This window comes from Gekko japonicus, unplaced genomic scaffold, assembly GCF_001447785.1.
Source record: "Gekko japonicus isolate JY-2015 unplaced genomic scaffold, Gekko_japonicus_V1.1 scaffold2660, whole genome shotgun sequence".
Classification (NCBI taxonomy): domain Eukaryota; kingdom Metazoa; phylum Chordata; class Lepidosauria; order Squamata; family Gekkonidae; genus Gekko; species Gekko japonicus.
Window position 1 is genome coordinate 127,057 of NW_015175447.1, and position 15,134 is coordinate 142,190.

Consider the following 15,134-nt stretch of genomic DNA (forward strand, 5'->3'; position numbering starts at 1 on the left):
ATTCATCTATTTATCTATCTATCTATCTATCTATCTATCTATCTATCTATCTATCTATCCATCCATCCATCCATCCATCCATCCATCTATCCATCCATCCCTCTATCTTATCTATCTATCTCTATATCCATCTATCATCCATCTATCTATCATCCATCTATCTATCATCCATCTATCCATCTATCATCCATCCATCTCTCTCTCTCTCTCTCTCTATCTCTCTATCTATCCATCTATCCCTCTATCTTATCTATCCCTCCCTCTATCTATCCATCCCTCCCTCCCTCTATCTATCTATCCATCCATCTATCTATCTATCTATCCATCCATCTATCTATCTATCTATCTATCCATCCCGCTATCTATCCATCCCTCTATCTATCCCTCTATCTATCTATCCCTCTATCTATCTATCATCCATCCATCTATCATCTATCTGTCATCCATCCATCTATCATCTATCTGTCATCCATCCATCTATCATCTATCTGTCATCTATCAATCTATCTACCCGCGCCGAGCTATACCCAAGTCTCAGGGAAGAACGGGGGTCTTGGAAGCACCCGAGACCTCGAACCCCTCCCTCAACGCTCACAACGGGGCTGGAGGAATCCGGAAGAGAAGGGGTTGGGGGAACGGACTGGCACAGACCGCGTTCAGATGCTGAATAAAGGGGGGAGGGCCCGGTTGCAAGAGCGAGACAGGTGGACATTCCCAACCTTACCCCTGAAAGGTAAAGACACCGGGAACGCCAGCGTTGGCCTCGTCGTACAGACCGGAAGGGGGAACTCCCTTACACGCCCAGCTCCGGGATGGAAGCACTGAGTATACAGGAAGGCGGGACTAAGAGGGGGGAGCACCATGAGATAAGAGATCACGGTGATGGACAGGTGGAATAGCCTATAGGTTTATTAATCACATAAAGGGGTGGAACACAGGGGAAAAGAGGGGATATAAAAGAGAGGAAGCTGAAGAGTGCCGGGGAGGAATTCAGACCCGATCTCCTGGCCAACCCAGAGAGAGAAGGAAAAAATGGTTGGTCTGAGGAAGTTGTCTGGGGTGTGAAGCAACCCCCAGCACTTCCAAATCTGAGGCGCTCGTTTCCTCTATAGAATGTCAACACGGCTACTGAGTTTGCAGGACCTGGGGGCGACCCTGAGCGTGACACTATCTATCAATTTATCTATCTATCTATCTGTCATCTATCTATCTGTCATTTATCTATCATCTATCTATCATCCATCCATCTATCATCGGCTCTCTGCCCTGTTGTTGGCCCTCCAGAGGAACTGGTTGGCCACTGTGTGAGACAGGATGCTGGACTAGATGGAGTACTGGTCTGATCCAGCAGGGCTCTTCTGATGTTCTTAGGAAGGCCACAGCCTCTCCGCCCTGTTTGTTGGCCCTCCAGAGGAACTGACTGGCCCCTGTGTGAGAGACAGGACACTGGACTGGATGGACAACTGGTCTGATCCAGCAAGCTCTTCTTAGGTTCTTATCAGGGGAAGGCCTCGGCCTTTATGCCCTTTGATTGGCCCTCCAGAGGAACTGGTTGGCCTCTGTGTGAGACAGGATGCTGGACTAGATGGGCCACTGGTCTGATCCAGCAGGGCTGTTCTTAGGTTTTTATTAAGGGAAGGCCTCAGCCTCCGTACCTTGTTTGCCGGACATAACGCAACGTAATATCGAACTGGCCACTAGAGGGAGCAAAACATGTGTTTAACAGGGGGAAACCCCAAAGCAACAGGGACAGACAAGCGATAAAAATGAGAATGAGGAAAAGCCCTTAATCTAATTCATTGTACGCCTTCAACGAACGCATGCCCTTGCTGCCCAGGAAAATATACTTATATTTAGATTAACTTGAACATGCATCTTTTCCCATCATGAAACGTTTAACTGCACCAAACAGTGACTGATCCAAAAGGTTGTTCCGACGTACTCCTCCTCTCTTCCTGCAGCTACCTCTATCCCGACGGGAAGAATATCAACCCGGACCTGACGGAATTAATGAATGCCTCGTCTCAGAGCAGAATCCAGGTCTCGCAAGTAAGGCCTTCCGCTTTTTCTGAACCTTCCCAGCAGCCTCTGCCCCAACAGATGTACTTCTTAACCCAAAGAGTAATCAACACGTGGAAATTACTGCCACAGGAAGTGGTGGCAGCTACAAGCACAGACAGCTTTTGAGAAGGGATTGGAGAAACATACGGAACAGAGGTTCCATATAAGCCACAAGGCGTAGGTGGAAGGGAGATGCGGTGGCTCAAGTGGTTAAGACGCCGAACTGCAGGCTGGAAGGTCGGTAGTTCGGCAGTTCGAGACCCGAGTGTGCCGCATGACGGAGTGAGCTCCCGTCTCTGGTTCCCGCTTCCTGCCAACCTAGCAGTTCGAAAGCAAGAAATTGCAAGTAGATACATAGGTACCGCCTCGGCGTTTAGCCATGCCGGCCACATGACCACGGAAACGTCTTCGGACAGTGCTGGCTCTTCGGCTTGGAAACGGAGATGAGCACCGCAATCCTAGAGTCGGATTCGACTGGCTTTCGAGCAAGGGAGACCTTTACCTTTACCTATAGATAGAAGAGAGGGGCCGCAGTGGCTCAGAGGTTAAGATGCTGAGCTGCAGACCGGAAGGTCGATAGTTCGGCTGTTCGAGACCCGAGTGCCGCGTGACGGAGTGAGCTCCCGTGTCTGGCCCCAGCTCCTGCCAACCTAGCAGTTCGAAAGCAAGAAACTGCAAGTAGATAAGCAGGTACTGCTTTGGTGGGAAGGTCACAGCGCTCTTCGGACAGCGCCGACTCTTTAGCTTGGAAACAGAGATAAGCACCGCCCCCTAGAGTCGGATTCGACTGGCTTTCAAGCAAGGGAAACCTTTACCTTTATAGATGGAAGACTCTGTCTGGGGCAGTGATGGTCTTTGTTCTTGGTGCTTGGGGGGGGGGAGCAGTGGGAGGGCTTCTGGAGTTCTGGTCCTGCTGGTGGACCTCTTGACGGCACCTGGGTTTTGGCCACTGTGAGACACAGAATGTTGTACCAGGTGGGCCATTGGCCTGATCCAGCATGGCTTCTCTGATGTTCTTATGGTCTTTGTTGGCTGGGAGATAATTCCGGGTGGGTAGCCCTGTTAAGTCTGCAGCTGCACAACAGAGACAGGAATCCAGTGGCACCTTAAAGACAAATAAAATCTATTCCTGCATGAGCTGCCGTGGGTCAGAGCTTCCTTCACTGGATGCACTGAAAACCTTGCTTAGCTTCTGAGTTCTGACAAGATCAGGCGAGCCGGAGCGATTTAGAAGAAGAGGAGGAGGAGACTGGATTTACACCCCGCCCTTCACTCAGAGTCTCAGAGCAGCTTACAGTCTCCTTCCCCTTCCCCTCCCCACAGCAGACACCCTGTGAGTTAGGTGGGGCTGAGAGAGCTCTCTCGAGGACTGCCCTTGAGAGAACAGCTCCGAGAGAACTTGTGACTGACCCAAAGTCCCACCAGCAGCTGCATTTGGAGGCATGGGGAATCAAACCCGGTTCCCCCAGATTAGAGTCCGCGCTCTTAACCACTACACCAAACTGGTGTTGGTTGCTAAGTGGTCCCTACGATGCACATTTAGGGCTCGGGCCCACGCGAAGGTCTTCTTCCAATTCCTCCTTCCTCCGCCACTCCTCTTGCAGGAACAGTTTGAGCTCTACTGCCAGGTGGGCTCCACCTTCCAGCTCTGCAAGATCTGCGCCGAGAACGACAAGGACGTCCGGATCCAGCCTTGCGGGCACCTGCTCTGCCGCAGCTGCCTCGACGCCTGGCAGGTGAGCTCCTGACCCCAAGGGCGGAACGGGCCCTTTCAGTTCCCAGGGAAATTCCCGGTTGGGCGGGGGCGCTGCCCTCGAGGGTCACCAGGGGGGGCAGGAGTGAGCTGAGCAGAGCCCCCAGGGGGGCAGCAGCCCCACACGATTCTGCTGGCACAGACCGAGGGCCCTTGGCTGGGCTCACTCCCAGTCCAGCCCTGCCCCCTGCTGTTCCTGGCCGGGCTCTTTTTGTAGCAGGAGCTCCTTTGCATATCAGGCGACACCCCCCCTAATGTAGCCAATCCTCCAAGAGTTTACAGTAGCCCCTGTGAGAAGAGCTCTGTAAGCTCTTGGCGGATTGGCTACATTAGGGGGGGTGTCGCCTAATATGCAAAGGAGCTCCTGCTACAAAAAGGGCCCTGCCGAGGTGGCCCCACATGACTGGACCGGATGGCATCTCCGGTTCGCTCCTTCCTTTCTTTCTTAAGCACGGCCTTGCGTTGGTTCTCTTTTCTCCTTTTTGGAGGTGGGAAATGCTGCCGAGTCGCAGCCGAATTAGGGTGACCCCGTAGGGTTTTCAAGGCAAGGGACGAACGGGGGTGGTTTCCCATTGCCTGCCTCTGCGTAGCAACCCTGGGCTTCCTCGGCGGTCTCCCATCCAAGTACGAACCAGGGCCGACCCTGCTTAGCTTCCGAGGTCCGATGAGATCAGGCTAGCCTGGGCCATCCAGGTCAGGGCAAGAGACTATCAGGGGTGCTCTGCCATCGCCTGCCTCTGCGTAGCAACCCTTCCCTTGTTGGTCTCCCATCCAAGTACTCACCTGGGCCAGCCCTGCTTAACTTCTGAGAGCTGACGCGATCGGGCTCACCTGGGCCCTCCAGGCCAAGTTTCCCTTTTACTATCAGCTAATTCCAGATTTCCCCCTGAGCGTTAGTGCCATTCCACTCTTGTGGACAATAATGAAACGATAAGAAGCCTTAGAGAGCACAGCCCTTTGGCTTTTTCCCTTATGGTGTTCCTGCTAAATACCCTCAGGCAGTCCACACAAAACTGGGCATTCGCAAGTACGCCCAACGCTTCCGTGCCTTCGCCCGTTGAACCGGGGGTTGTGGCAGGGCTCAGAGGGGAGAGAAAGCCTAGAGGGGAATCAGGGTTCAGAAGCCAGAGAAAGACCCATGTTGTCTTCGCCTCGCCTCGGGGCCGGATCCTGACCGAACCCCTCTGCCTTCCACCCCCACCAGCTGTCTGAGGCGCACACCTGCCCGTTCTGCCGCCGCGAGATCTGGGGCCACGAAGACGTCCTCATCGACCCCTTCACCTACAAGGAGGAAAAGCCCAGCCTAGATGAAGACGACGACGAGGGAGACCTGGAGGACGTGGAGGACGTGCTGCAGCAGCTGGCTCTCATGCGCAAGGGGATCGGGGTCAGTGGCTGGCGGGGCGGGGGCACGGGCTCGCCATCTTCCGGGTGGCACCCGGATTTCCCCCGCTGTTAGGATTGCTCTCGAGTGAGCTCCCGTCTCTAGTTCCAGCTCCTGCCAACCTAGCAGTTCGAAAGCAAGAAATGGCAAGTAGATAAATAGGTACCACTTCGGTGGGAAGGGAACAGCGTTCCGTGCTCCTTAGTGTTTAGTCATGCCGGCCACATGACCACGGAAACTACTTCGGACAGCGCTGGCTCTTCAGCTTTGAAACGGAGATGAGCACTGCAACCCTAGAGTCGGACTCGACTGGCTTTCGAGCAAGGGAACCTTTACCTTTACCTTTTTAGACCATCAAGGCATTCACAGATTTCACAAGTTACCATCAGACAACAGTCTGTTGCAACGTAATCACAGTATAACAAGGAACAGAGTAGAGTCAGTGGTCACCGTTCCAAAACACTAGTGACAATTCAAAGGACAGAAGGCAAAATTTGGTATAACAATTCAGTAGTGAAGAAAGAATCCAACAGGCGACTCCTCTGTATCCTTTCAGTATAATAGTGTCCAGGGGTTATTTCCTGCGGGAGCGCACAGGAGCGGAGCTCCAGCAGTAAAGAGCCCAGGGGGCGGGCACATGCAACAAGCCCCACCCCCTGCTCCCAGCAGCCCTCAGTCAGAGCAAGAAGCAGCCAGGTAAGTTGCAGAGGCCTCCTGGTCCAAAACAGTCCAGTGGCACCTTTAAGACCAAGTTTTATTCAGGTACAAGCTCTCCCTCCTCTGCGAGGACAGATCTGTACATCCCCAATAGCTAGCAATCCAAAACAGTCCAGTGGAGCCAGAGCAGTGGGTGTTGCCTTCTGGCAGGGGGTGTGACATATGCAAATAAGTTATGCTAATGAGTTATGCTAATAAGCTCCTGTAACTCTTTTTCTACGTAATGACCCCTGATAGTGTCCCAAAGACCTCAAAAGTCCACAAAAAAGGCAGAGGATGTCCCAAATATAAATCTGCAGCCAAAAACGTCCTTCCTAGGTATGCCAGACGTTTCAAAGCCTCCTTCCTCAGTTTTATGGCTGAAAAGCGGAATTACGATATAACAATATAACAGTGAAACCAAAGAAACCAAAGAGAGATTCAAAATGCACTTTGAGGTCTTTGGGACACTATTATACTGAAAGAATACAGAGGAGTCACCTGCTGGATTCGTTCTTCATTATTGAATTGTTATACCAAATTTTGTCGTCTTTGAATTGTCACGAGTGTTTTGGAATTGTGACCACTAATTCTACTCTATCAATTGTTTTACTGTGGTTATGTTGCAATAGACTATTGTCTAATGGTAACTTGTGACATTTGTGAATGCTTTGATAATTCCCAGTTGGGGGCAGGGGATTCCCTGGTTTGGAGTCCTTCCCCCCGCTTCAGGGAATTGGAGTCCAGTCAAGCTTCTCCCCACCCACCCCGTCCTGGAGGCTCCTGGAAAGTCCCCCACCACCTTGTCAGCCTCGCCTGGCAACCTTAAGTGGTACCACCCAAGCATGTGGCTCGGGTGGAGAATGAGTTGAGAGCAAACACTGTGTTAGAAGCACAAGCTCCTGCCATGGAATCACAGGAACCTTCTGGATGTGAGGGTAGACCTGAGGGTGACATCACAGGGTGTGACACCACTTTTGTGATGTCACATCCTGGCTCCACCCCCAACATCCCCAGATATTTCCCGATTTGGACCTGGCAACCCTACCAAAATCTCCAGGGATTTCCCAATCCTAAAATGTCTCCCCAACCTGCTAGGGTTGACCTCCTCAAGGTGTTACCCGGAGATCTCCTGCTATTACAATTGATCCCCTGGAGAAAAAGACCGCTCTGGAGGGTAGACTCTAAGGCATTATAGGCAGCTGAGCTCTCTCCCCTCCCTAAACCCCTCCCTCCACAGGCCCTGCCTCCAAAATCTCCAGGGATTTCCCAACCCAGAGTCGGCAACTCTAATGGTGAACACAGGGAGGGGCAGCGGTGGACAGAGCAGAGGTATCACGGGGCGGGGGGGCCTTATATCCCAAGGGTAATTCAAGTTTTTAGTACGAAACGTATTCCTGTTTTGCTTTATGCGGATGGCCGTTTGTGTTCGGCGAGTAAACGAATCTTTCGGTCTCCCTTGAATTCGTTTCGTCGACGAATGTTCCTCGATGTTTAGCGGGCGTGGGTTGACCCTGTCCTTTCCCTCCAGATCGAGAATCCCGTTTCCTCTCCACATCTGGACCCGGAGCTGCAGACCCCTCCCGTACCTCCTCGTGGAATCCGTCCGCAGCTGAATAAGCCCCCTCCTGCCAACCCCGTGTATCAAGTGAGTTGCACCTGCAGCCCGAGGACGGTGCCAGAGAGAGCCTGGCGGGGGGGGGGCGGGGAAAAGGAGGGCATCTCTGGTCCAGGAGCAGTGTTCCCTCTGAGCTGAGTTAGTGTGAGCCAGCTCACAGTTTTTAAGCCTCCGGCTCACAGATTTTTGTCTGCTCAGGAAGGAGGGCCCCCGAGCAAACTGATTTATGCAGCAGCCAAATCGCTCGCTCAAAACTTTAATGCCAGTAGCTCACAGAGTGGAATTTTTGCTCACAAGATCACGCAGCCTAGAGGGAGCATTATTCCAGGAGGGCGTGTTTTGCAGAACCGTTGAACGAAGACCATTTGTGGAAGCCAGACGCTTTAGTGGCAAACGTAGTAGTGACCGGACGTGCAACTTTTAACACCCCTGCGCACTGTTTGGGTGTCAGTTTGGTGTGGTGGTTAGGAGCACTGTTCCCTCTAAGCTGAGCTGGTGTGAGCTAGCTCACAGTTTTTTAGCCTCCGGCTCACGTGTTTTTGTCCCGGCTCAGGAAGGATGGCTCCAGTGCAAACTGATTGATGCAGGAGCCAAATCGCTTGCTCACAACTTGAAATCCGGTAGCTCACAAAGTAGATTTTTTGCTCACAAGACTCTGCAGCTTAGAGGGAGCGTTGGTTAAATGCACAGACTCTAATCTGGGAGAACCGGGTTAGATTCCCCACTCCCACACGCAGCTGCTGATGTGACCTCGGGCCAGTCACAGTTCTTTCAGAGCTGTTCTCTCAGGAGCAGTTCTCTCTCTCTCTCAAGAGCTCTCTGAGCCCCACCGACCACACAGGGTGTCCATTGTGGGAAGGGGAAAGGAAAGGAGATTGTAAGATGTTCTTTGGGTAGTGAAGGGCAGGGTATACAGCCAATCTCATCCTCCTCCTCGTCTTTGCAGTCCTGTGTTAATAGGGGTGCCAACCTCCTGGTGGTGGCTGGAGACCTCCTGGGATTACAAGTGGTCTCCAGCCAGCAGAGATCAGTCCCCCTGGAGACAATGGCGGCTTTGGAAGCTGGTCTCGGTGGCATTGTTGTCTGATGCGGTCCCTTCCCTCCCCAAACCCCGCCCTCCCTGGGCCCCATCCTCAAATCTCCCGGAACTTCTCATCTTGACCCTAACCTAAAGACCGTGCTACAAATGAGAAAGCTGCTGGTTCAAATCTCAGCGTGAACCTGTTAGATGGAGGAGAAGAAGAAAAGGAGGAGGAGGAGGAGATTGGAATTATACCCCGCCCTTCACCACCTGAGAGCCAGTTTGGTGTAGTGTAGTGGTGTCGTGGTTAAGTGCATGGACTCTAATCTGGGAGAACCGGGTTCGATTCCCCACTCCTCCACTTGCAGCTGCTGGTGTGACCTTGGGTCAGTCACAAGCTCTGGCACAGCTGTCCTTGAAAAAGAGCAGTTTGGGTCAGAGCTCTCTCAGCCCCACCTGCCTCACAGGCAATGTTCCCTCCAAGCTGTGGAGTCTTGTGAGCAAAAGTTCCCCTTTGTGAGCTACTGTCATTAAAGTTGTGAGCGAGCCATTTGGCGACTGCATAAATTGCTTTGCCATGGAACCATCCTTCCTGACCTAAGACAAAAATGTGTGAGCTGGAGGCTAAAAAACTATGAGCTAGCGCACACTAACTCAGCTTAGAGGGAACACTGCTCACAGGGTGTCTGTTGTGGGGAGGGGAAGGAAAAGGAGTTTGTAAGCCGCTCTGAGACTCCAAGTGAAGGGCGGGGTAGAAATCCAATCTCTTCTCTCTTCTTCTTCTTCTTCTGAATGAGTCTCAGAGCGGCTTACAGACTCCTTTCCCTTCCCCTTCCCACAACAGACAACCTGTGAGGTAGGTGGGGCTGAGAGAGCTCTGACAGAAACTGCTCACGAGAGAACGGCTTCGTGAGAACTTGTGACTGGCCCAAGGTTACACCAGCAGCTGCACGTGGAGGAGCGGGGGATCAAACCCGGTTCTCCCAGATCAGAGTCCGCGCTCCTAACCACGACGCCAAACTGGCTCTCTAGGCAAGAGAGTCCCTCATTCAATCCTTTCCCTCCTCGTCAACACACCAGCCCGCCTTGCAGGGGTGTCGTAAAGACCGCAGCAAGGCGATGTGCATAAAGCTGTAGAAATGTGATGCTTATTCTCCGTCCTCTGCAGGCCTCCCCCTCCGCTCACCCCTGGCTGCAGCACCGCCCCTTGCCAAACATCCCCCAGGACAGCCTACACACCTCAGTCCCCTGGGACGCCGCGGCTGCTGCCTCTCCCTTCCCTGGGGGGCTGCCAGAGCCGGAGCAGCTGAGCTGATCGGGGGTCAAGACGGCCATCAAGATGGGTGAGTAAAAAGGAAGGCGACGGTTTTATTGAGTTAGCGGATCCGTCAGCCGGAGCTTTTGAGGCTGAAGTCCTAAGAGCGCTTTCCCCGGGAGCAGGGCTTTTGGGGGGGGGGGGGGAAGAGGCGCCGGAACTCTCAAGAGGGAAACGAAGTTTTCAATCTCTATACCGAAAACTCACAAACGTTTGAACATTTAAAACAGAATTTTGCCAAAGAGGTTCCGGAACTCTGTCTCCGGCGCGTTCCGCCAGGGAAAAATAACCCCTGCCCGGGAGGAAGCTCCGTGGACTAAAAAGGGACTTAACTTCTAAGCAGACCTTCTTGGGCAAAGTGCAATGAAGAGACTGTGTCGAGGTCTTTCCTGAGTTGCCATCTGAAGCGGAGAATGGGGGTTGAGGGGCCGAGGTCCGTGTCGCAGTGGAAGGAGAGAGTGTAATGGGGGGAGGAAGAGAAGGGGAGGAAGAAAAGGAGGTGCCACTGAGGAGTAACTGACTCACGGCAACCCCATTCCACGCAAGAGATGAACAGAGGTGGGTTTGCCATTGCCTGCCTCTGCATAGCAACCCTGGGCTTCCTTGGTGGTCTCCCATCCAAGCAGGGGTCATTTCGTAGAAAAAGAGGAGCAGGAGCTCATTAGCGTAACTTATTTGCATAGGCCACACCCCCTGACATCACCGGACGTGTGTCAGAAGGCAACGCCCACCGCTCAGGCTCCACTGGACTGTTTGGATTGCTAGATATTATGGGGGGAAAGAACATGCAGATCTGTCCTCAAAGAGGAGGGAGAGCTTGTACCTGAATAAAACCTGGACTTAAAGGTGCCACTGGATTATCTTGGGGGAGGGGGGGGCTCTGCAACTTACCTGGCTGCTTCTTGCTCTGACTGAGGGCTGCTGGGAGCAGGGGGCGGGGCTTCTTGCATGTGCCCGCCCCCTGGGCTCTTTCCTGCCGGAGCTCCGCTCCTGTGCGCTCCCGCAGGAAATGACCCCTGCATCCAAGTGCTAACTCATACTGACCCTGTGTAGCCTCCGAGACCTGATGAGACTGAGCTAGCTTGTACCATCCAGACCCAGGCAGAGGCAAACGGAGGGGTTTTGCCATTGCCTGCCTCTGCGTAGCGACCCTGGGCTTCCTTGAGCCCACTTGTGGGATAGGGCGGGGTATGAGATAAATAAAGGAATACATTGGCGGTCTCCCATCCAAGTATTAACTAGGGCCAACCCTGCTTAACTTCCAAGATCTGCTAGCCTGGACCAATCCAGCTCCAGGCAGAGGGGGTTTGCCCTTGCCTGCCTCTGCATAGCAACCCAGGGCTTCCTAGGAGGGGGGGGTCTCCCGTCTAAGTACTAACCAGGGTCGACCCTGGAAGGAAATCTCATGGATTATCGGAGCCACTCACAGGAGTCCCTGCTCACTTCTTCAAGATGGGGGTAGCTGTTTTAGTCTGCCTGCAGCAGGAGAAAAGAGCTGCGGTGGCTCAAGTGGTTAAGACGCTGAGCTGCAGGCTGTGGAAGGTCGGTAGTTCAGCAGTTCGAGACCCAGGATGCCGCATGACGGAGTGAGCTCCCGTCTCTAGTTCCAGCTCCTGCCAACCCAGCCGCTCGAAAGCAAGACATTGCAAGTAGATAAATAGGTACCACTTCGGTGGGAAGGGAACAGCGTTCCGTGCGGCTTGGTGTTTAGTCATGCCGGCCACATGACCATGGAAGCGTCTTCGGACAGCGCTGGCTCTTCGGCTTGGAAACAGAGATGAGCACCGCAACCCTAGAGTCGGACTCGACTGGCTTTCAAACAAGGGAACCTTTACCTTTACCTAGCAGCAGAAAAGAGCAAGAGTCCAGGAGCACCTGAAAGACTAACAAAATTTGTGGCAGGGGAGGAGCTTTCGGGAGTCACCGCTCACTTCCTCGAGATGGGGAGCCCTGTTTGTCTGCCGCAGCAGAAAAGAGCAAGAGTCCAGGAGCCCCTGAAAGGCGAATAAGATCTGTGGCAGGGGAGGAGCTTTTGAGCATCACTGCTCCCTTCTTCGGATACAGCCAGCGGGGGACAGAGGGGACCGGTCCCCCCCTCCCTTCGGTCGCTGCTCCAGAATTCTTTTCAGATCACATGGCCTGCCCAGCTACGATTTTACTTACTCAGAGCCAAGTGTGAGTCCAGCGGCCCCTTTAAGACCAACCCAGTTTAACTCTGGGCGTAAGGTTCCGTGTGCAGGCCCACACTCCTTCTAGCTCATACCCAGAATTAAACTTTGTTGGCCTCCTACTCTGACCCTCTAACTGCTGCCCCACACTGGCTCTTGCTAGCCTGGCTGAACCCTGTCACTCAAGGAAGATCTCTCTCTCTCTCTCTCTCTCTCTCTCTCTCTCTCTCTCTTTCTTTACTCTTCAAGCTTCTTTTTTCTCTCCATCCTGATGTTAAGGGAAGGTCCTATTGGCCAATGCCCATGCTGTCGCTGGACACGTTTCTTCCTTGTTGTCATGATCTGTGCAGGACTGGGAGCAGGGCCTACTGCGGCCTGGTCCCAGGAGAGACCTGCACGGCAGTGAGCAGACAGCCTACAGTCCCCATAAGGCTTAGCAACGAGCTGTAGCCAATCAGAGAGGGAGATTCTGTGAGGAGACTGTTGAACTGTGTGAGGAGAGTTGGTCTTAACGGTTAACTGTGGAAAACAGGGTGTCTTTCTCTGCGGCCTGGTCTCACTGTGGGGACAGGCTGGTCTGGGAGAGAGGAAGATCTCCACTGAGCTCTAGGGGTGTGCAAAAAAATAAAATAAATCCGGCCCATTCAGATGCAGCCGAATCAGGCAGAATCAATTTCGGCTGGCAGTAAGACTCCCGCATGTCAGTTTCGTCAGTAGGAGCCCATTGGGGAGTCTTTGCCAGCCGAATGTCAATTTCAGCCCCATTATATCCTACGGGCCATTGAAGTCAATGGCGAAAACATAGGGTATATTCTGTGTGTTGGAGGGGAGGGGTGGTGATGGAGAGGCTCCAAACTCGCAGGGCAGCGGCTGGAGCCTCTCCCCAAGATACCAACCAAGTTTCAAGAGGATTGGACCAGGGGGTCCAATTCTACGGGCCCTCAAACAGGTTGCCCCTATCCCCTCCATTGTTCTCTATAGTAAGAAAAAAGTTACTTTTTCCCCACCAATATACCCTGTGTTTTCGCCATTGACTTCAATGGCCCGTAGGATATAATGGGGCCGAATTGCCGGCAATTCGGGGGCAAGCCAATTCAGATCAGAGAATCTGAATGGGTATGCAGCAGCCCGAAAGCGGTCCGAATGGGCCATTTTCGGGGGTGCATTCGGTTTGAACGAACCGAATGCACATCCTTACTGGGCTCAGCGTGAGTGCTAGGCAGGCTGTGGACCTGGAAGTAGAAACAGGTTGGATTATGCGTTAGATTATGTTTATTTTGCCTTTCACACTGTTATACCCTTTTAAAGCACCTTGCCTTGTCTTCCATGCCCCAGTTTTGTTTTTAATAAACCCTTTGTATTTAATTATTTTCTCTGCCTGTATCAATCACGCCTGTGTGTTCTTGGCTGTAAAGGGGCTTGTTGGATGGGTTTGAGAGGGTACCCTGGGCCTTCTCAAAGGGACCGAAGTCCAGGGTGGTGGCGACGGAAGGCAGAGACCCCCTGGGGTCATGACAACAACACTCAGAGCAATGGAATCCCAGGATTTAACAGAGACATTGGCTTCTTATCTCACTAGACATTCTAATTTACTCAGATCTCACTTATACCCAGAAATCAAATTTTGTTGGTCTTGGAGGTGCCACTGGATTTCATCTTAGTTCTCACATCGGTTGTTCACTCCTTTATTATTTGTATACAAACTTACTGATATTTACATGTCTTACCTATTGTGTTACTCCAATCTTAGCTATATTTATTGCTCAGTTACTTAGGCATCTTTTGACCATGTGCCCTCAAAATCTTTTGTTATTTCCTCTCAAGATTGAAGTTAAGTTGTCCATCTCTGCTGTTTCCAGTATTTCATCTATTCTTCCTTTGAAGGAGTTTCACTTCTTCTCCAGGGTTCAGCATATAGAGTAGAGTTCAAATTTATAGACAGGGGCTGAACAGCAGATTAACGTGTAACATGATGTGCCAGATTTGGCCAGCGGGAGGCGCCAACGCTCTAGCGACGGAGACGGAATACTGCGATTTCTGGTTTCCTTTGCTTGTAAAATGCGTTTGGGTCCTTCTGGATTCTTTAAAACAACGTTCTCATATATTATGGGTGCTGGTGGGCATAAGAATTGCAGGCAGAGAAAACGCAAGGTGTGTAAAAAGTATTAAATGTGGTGCAGTAAGGCTTTCCCCCCTTGCCGTAGAAATCCGCGGGAACGTTGTCAGCATTTTGAGGTACCCTTCAGTTCAGGAAGTGATATGGGAAAGTGCCACCTTTTATACTCTAGATCAGGGGTCTCCAACAAGGTGCCCGTGGGCAAGGCCAGGTGGGGCTTTTGCCATTGGACGTTTGATCGCCAGGATCTATTCATAGCCTACATTTTGGCAGCTGGATCCTCAAATCCTTCGTCGGTGCAAGGCTTAATAGTCCTACAGCCCAGCCCTTAGCCAATCAGAACCATAAAAAGACATCTGGAGTCTCAATGCAGGCTGCACTCGTCTCGCTTGTGCCTTTTAGCACCAAAAATTAGATTGTCACCTCTTTAGCCAAGTGAGCCCCCCACACACACACCTCTGGTGACCTTCTACCTGTTGTTGCTGGTTGAGAAGAGGCCCCCACCCCATCACAGTTCAAGCTTCAGGGTCCCAAAAATGTTAGGTCCGCCACTGGCAACCCGACGGCACTTCGCGCACCCCCACACTCCTTTTATACCGGCTCTGCTCTTGTGCTTTTAACAGCTTTTATTTACTTATTTGCCTTATTTATAGTTGGTCTTTCTCACTTGGACTCGAGGTGGATTACGCACAGGGCTATTTTGGGGCAGGAACGCACAGGAACGGCATTCCGGCTGGCTCCCGAGTTGGCCACGCCCAGCAGGAACTCATTAGTATAATAGGCCACACCCAACAGCAGACACGCATTAGGATTGGCTACATTAGGGGTGTGCGGCCTAACATGCAAAGGGGTCCCTGCTACAAAAAAAGGCCCTGGGTTTTGACCACAAACAAGGTAAACAGAATAACAAGCAAAAGGTGGGTGTGGCTGGATGACCACACTTCTGGTAACATGGGGGTGCGTCCTAATGTGCTAATGAGCTGTGCTGTCAGAGGTGTGGCA

General features: G+C 52.2%; 1 protein-coding gene across 1 annotated transcript in view; it reads left to right on the forward strand.

Annotated features, from left to right (window-relative positions):
* The window catches only part of LOC107122746 (E3 ubiquitin-protein ligase CBL-like), a 53,758-nt gene that overhangs the window by 21,235 nt on the left and 17,389 nt on the right, over nucleotides 1-15,134 (forward strand). Inside the window, exons 4-8 of the mRNA XM_015425878.1 lie at nucleotides 1,962-2,049; nucleotides 3,666-3,797; nucleotides 5,019-5,201; nucleotides 7,426-7,542; nucleotides 9,702-9,876. Of these exons, the coding sequence (XP_015281364.1) occupies nucleotides 1,962-2,049; nucleotides 3,666-3,797; nucleotides 5,019-5,201; nucleotides 7,426-7,542; nucleotides 9,702-9,848 (667 nt within the window). The 3' untranslated portion in view covers nucleotides 9,849-9,876. The remainder of the gene's footprint in view (nucleotides 1-1,961; nucleotides 2,050-3,665; nucleotides 3,798-5,018; nucleotides 5,202-7,425; nucleotides 7,543-9,701; nucleotides 9,877-15,134) is intronic.